Genomic DNA, 5,252 nt, shown 5'->3' with positions numbered 1-5,252 from the left:
TGGGGGGTGGGGTGGGCTTGTCCTTTATAGTGTTTAAACCACTTGTTAAACCTACATTTGTAAGTCTGTTTATCTGGTGGAGTGGTTAAATGAAGCCAGTGGCATTAAGTTAGTTAACAATAAAGCTTTATCCGCGTCGCGTTTTCAACACTCATTGGCTCAAATTTACACTGGCCATCTGGCTCATAGTCCTTTTTAGATTCTTTTCATCTCTTGCAGACAAAAACTCTTTTTAAAGCACTTAAAACACACAGCTACATCACATCGCACCGCTCTCAGATATAAACACAATGTTCCACACAGAGGGAATCCTAGCAACGTGGCAGGACGCACAGTGAGTGAATAAAATGTCATCTAACAAACACAGAGCTTGTAGACAGCGTCCCTCTACACTGTCGCCAAATGAGGCCACAGTTCAGGAATGACTTTTCTCCTCAGCCAAGGAAAGAGGTCCAGGCTTCTCTCGTACACTTTCTAATCCACTACTCTGCTTACCTCTTTCCCTCCCCCCTCCCCCCCATCACTCCCTCTTTTCTTCTCCCCTCTCTTCTCTGTCCTGTCGGGCTCTCTCAGCCAATGGGACGGGCTCCAGCAGCCAGCTCTCCACCCCGATTTCCAAGCATTCCCCTACCTCCACCCCCACCAGTCCAGGCCTGAACAACAAGCAGAAGGTACCCGGACATCTCTCCTTCTCCTGCCCTTTCATCTTGTTGCCCTGTTTTTCTCCAAATCCGTCTTTTTTTTTTTTTGCTCTTGACTGTGATTTTGCTCTGCTGTTTCTCCAGGATCTCTACCTGCCCTTATCTCTGGATGATGATGATTCTCTCGGCGAATCCATGTAGACTCTCCTCCTGCAGCCTGCCTCCCTTTTTTGGCCTGAAACACAGAAGTTTTTATACCTCTGCTGCTTTCCACCTTCACTCACAGTGCCACCTGTTGTCTAGGAGAACCACTCTTTGTCTCTTTTTAAGGCCTTAGCCACCAGGGCTATGACACCATTTGCTGCTTGAGAATAACACAAACACCTTTTATTCTTTTTTTAAATCAGTTTCAACCACTTTGTAACAATCAGCTCACTGATGTTCAGACATGTTTTTATGTGGAGGTTAGCCACTGTTTTTTAAAAGGGTACACAGTTCACTGACCCACAGATTTCATGGTGTAAAAGCTTCTCTCAGCTGTCTCAGACATTTTGTTGAAGGATTCACTCTGACTTCAATGTTTCAGTCACACAATTCCAAGCAGCAAATGGCCATTTTTAGGGGTGTTAGTCAGAACTGACTCAACTTTTGTATCACTTGTATTTGTGACGTTCCTCCATGTCCCTCTGTCCTCCTGCCCTACGGTTAATGGTGTGAAAGGTAATGGTTCCTCGTCAGAGGAAGTTTGCTAAGCCAGAGAACGTCTTTCTAACCCGCTGTAAATACTGTGTATAGCTATCCATCATAACATCTCTGCCCAATGTCCATTGCTGTGCTTCCATAACGTCACTACAATATCTGTCTAACATTTGCTCAACATAATACAGGGTATGGTCAAAGTAAAAGAAGCAACCAAAATGAAGTCCCACCACAGAGGGTGAGGATGTGTGGGATGCAGCTCCTGACTGAAGAGGATTGTTGGTCGGAAGCCCACACCTCCTCGATGACAATTCATGTTCCCTACATGAGAAATTATAAAACCGTAATTGTGTAAAATGATACTATTTAAACTACCATAAATCCATATGTTTATGCTGTAATTGGCGTTCATCTTGTCCAATCAGAGACAAGGCGGAGAAAAAGCATCTCACATAGCCCTCATGGGAAATCTTTATGTTGGTGTTTCCTCCATTTTGACCCTCTACATAGACAGTAGGCTATACATGGTATATATACCCTCTGTGTTTTAGATTTTCACAAACTGCAGTGCATGATATTGGTGAATGGTTATGAAATTTTGGGCATGTAAAAAGCTGATTGAAAGGACCTAACAATGCATAAAACAACCAAAGGAAAAACAATTAGGCCCTTGTTTAAAAAAAAAAAAGAAAAAAAAAAGAAAAACCAACACACATGCAGTATACAGTTTTATTGACCAAGTCTAAATAATTCCCTTTCCCTTCTTCATCACAAATAGTGGTGACATTTTATCGTTCAATGTGTGAAATTCAAAGATAAATAAAGGTCTCAAAGCCAAAGTATGATTTTAGATAAAGAATTATAGAAATGGGGAAAATATGTAATTTTATTAGTTGTAAAATTCTTTAAATGTTCTGGAGGAAACACGTCTGGAGATTTATGCATGTTACTTTTTAAACACATCAGAAAAAGGTCAAGATTAAATCATGCTCATCTGAGGCAATTGGCGTTGTCAGGGCTCTAAACTTTAGTGGGATTTCTCCTGTTTTGCATGGCTCAGCATAGTTCTCAGATACAGGGGAGATGAAAACATAACGGTTGTCTAAATCCATGTGTGGGTTTTAAATTTTATAAAGTTTATTAATTTATATCAAGGGTACTTGTCTAGGATTTCTTTTCTAGTTTTAACTTGCTCACACGAGCTCTAAACACTAGTACTTTTTTCAAGCCTCTGTGTGCAACTTTCTATCGCAATATGTCTTTTTCTGTAGTCATGACTTGCATCATGTGTCTTACAAAAATGCTAGGAGTTTTCTCAGATTTTGCAGGGAATCAAACCTGAGAATCTCTAAATTGGAAAACACTGAAGCACAAAGCAGGGAGCTACTTATTCATCACGGCAACAAACACTTTACTGTCTACTTGCCAGCATTACAATGCGTGACCACAATTCATTTCTCAATGCTTTTATTAAGTGGTAAAAATGCTGCACGTGTAGCATCTTTTAAATTAACATCTATGCATTCGGATTAAAGAAAAAAGTTTTTCTTTTGTGTAGAGGATGGCCTTTTTATACCCAATATCATGATAAGAAATGAACTAAAACTGAGATTTCCATGCAGTTATTCCTTTGTGATGACGTGACCGTCTGAAAGTTGTATGTCTTAGGAGAGATCCGGTGTCCGCCCTCTGGATAAGCTTTGAATAGCTGTTTTCATCAGCCACTTAACGCTCATGACACACTGCTACAAAAATATCTGGTGCTGTGAACTACACCTTTCTCCTGCAGGGAGCGCTGTCACACCAGCACAACGGCTAATAATATCAGCTAATCCAACAGCAGGGACGCCTCACTTTACCCACCAGTTTGTACAAACGCCCCATTTGTTGTCATTTTTCTCAAGCTATCAGTTCTGTATAACCTTACATGCTAATAATGGTCTTGTTTCCTTGATTTTTCTACAGCTTATTACAGCGCTACAGCATATTAAACATGAACAGAAAATGTTGGTTGTCTTGTGTAAACCGGCCGCCACCATGTAAGATGGATGGTGTGAATTCATCACCCACAGTGGTGCCTTTTCTTTTTCTTTTTTTTTTAAGATTACTGTTGTTTGATAAAATAAATGAAATGGGACATCGAAGGCTTGTTCTTTGTTAACAGCTGTTTGTAAAACATTTTTAAATGTCTTGAATGGGGAAGCCTCCCAACACATCTTGTTTTGTAGAGTTACAGGACACTTTATCATGGTGTAAATACGCTCCCTGTTCTTTCATATGTATGCCTTTCTGATCGAATGAATGACTTTTTTTTCTTGGAAATTTACAGCGTCCTTTTTTAGTGGTATTTTGCAATGTCACAGTGGCTTGTTTCAGTGCTTCATTCAATGTATTAACCGGTATCCTTTTGCAATTAAAACAGTTGTATTTCACCCCTCTGGTCTTGACTTAAAGGTTGTTTTCTTTTCTGATCTACAAAGTCGAACACATTTTATTACAGCAACAGTACTTTACTTTTTTTCTTTTTTTTCTTTTTTTTTCCTTTTTTACACCTATTTCTGACACGCACATTTTTTGCTGGCATAGTCGGCAAAGGAAGTTTGTGAACAAGTTGGTTCTGTATGTGTACAACACTAATGTGTGCTACAAATTTAGTTGTATAAATAGATAAAAGATTTGTGTGTAAAAAAAATAGAGGAGACCACTACAAAACCATCTTCATCACCATGGGAACAGGAGATCTGCCTCTCGCTTTATCAGCAGCGGCCAAACATGTCAAACAATAACTGAACCGTTAGCATTGCTAATTTTCTCATAACACAATAGTAAATAGTAGTGTAGAAATATGATGTGTCATGCTCCTTTGTCTCTATCAAGGTTTGTAACAGCTTCAGCTTATTCAAATTATAACATTTGTAAGCTGCTTGTAGAGCCAGATACTTGTGTGGGATATTGTATGTGGCCCAGGTTTGATCAATTTTCTTTATTAATTGATAAAATGTTGTATATTGAGCAATAAAAAAATGTTAGTACAAACATGTTGCAGAATATAACTAAACTGCATTGTATCTAATTGTATCTTAAATTTGGCAACTAGCCTCCCTCGTCCTGTAGTTATAGTCAGCATCACAAATACTGTGGCCAGTTTTTACCTTCATTAGTCCTGTAGCCACCTAACAGGCCCCTACATATGCTGCTTGTTGTGCCTAGCAACAGTTCAGATAAGAAGTCTTAGCTCAGAACAAACCCATGAATTCATTAATAACCCACAGAAAGCCATTAATCTGGTGGTGCATCATTATACGATACAATCCAATATTGATTATAACAAATATGCAGCATTAGTGCGGCACTTCCTCTCTGTACCATGACTGCACATTTTATTGTTGTGTTGTGCTGGAGAACGCCCCCTCTTCTTCCTGCTATAACATGATGCTGGATCTGACTGACTGCTGGAGTTGTAATACAACCGTTCAGCTCTGGCGGCCCCTACTGCAGGACTCAAGCGTGGACATACTGATGCCGTTTTTAGCAACACATATGGAGACGCACATTCACCTTTTATGAATGTCCTGCCATCTGCTGGCTATAATGTGTGTGTCCTACAATTTTTCATTTTTCCATAAGGAGTAGTCAAATCTGGGGAAGGAGTTGAAGGGGAGCTCCACTAAAACAAACATCCGTGACTCCACTCAAATTAACTCTGGGATTCTGCCAAAATTGTAGAAAGATAAAAAGGAACTAGAAAATGCTATTATCAGTGACTATCTCGTACTGTAAATTTACTATAAAAAGACTGTAAATATTTAACACAGGGTCACAGTACTGAATGTCTGTCTTTCCTGGCAACTATTTTAGGCCATATAAGATCATGAGCCTGTTTTTTAATAGTTGAATATCTTTAAAATGTCA

The 5,252-nt window shown here is 39.4% G+C and overlaps 1 protein-coding gene across 2 annotated transcripts in view; it reads left to right on the top strand.

The window, feature by feature from the left end:
- LOC111666211 (neuronal migration protein doublecortin) overlaps positions 1 to 3,772 on the top strand; it is a 27,604-nt gene extending 23,832 nt beyond the window's left edge. Inside the window, exons 6-7 of one of the 2 annotated variants that reach the window (XM_023421484.2) lie at positions 574 to 671; positions 786 to 3,772. In XM_023421484.2, coding sequence (XP_023277252.1) covers positions 574 to 671; positions 786 to 842 — 155 coding nt within the window. In that variant the 3' untranslated portion in view covers positions 843 to 3,772. The remainder of the gene's footprint in view (positions 1 to 573; positions 672 to 785) is intronic. The other variant, XM_087178051.1, reaches the window with a different exon arrangement.
- Positions 3,773 to 5,252: the final 1,480 nt, after the last annotated feature.

The sequence above is a fragment of the Seriola lalandi genome, unplaced genomic scaffold, assembly GCF_002814215.2.
Source record: "Seriola lalandi dorsalis isolate HSWRI2012SDOR001 ecotype SW California unplaced genomic scaffold, Sedor1 jcf7180002054672, whole genome shotgun sequence".
NCBI lineage: Eukaryota > Metazoa > Chordata > Actinopteri > Carangiformes > Carangidae > Seriola > Seriola lalandi.
Note: the sequence above shows the minus strand (reverse complement) of the source record. Positions and strands in the feature narration are given on the sequence as shown.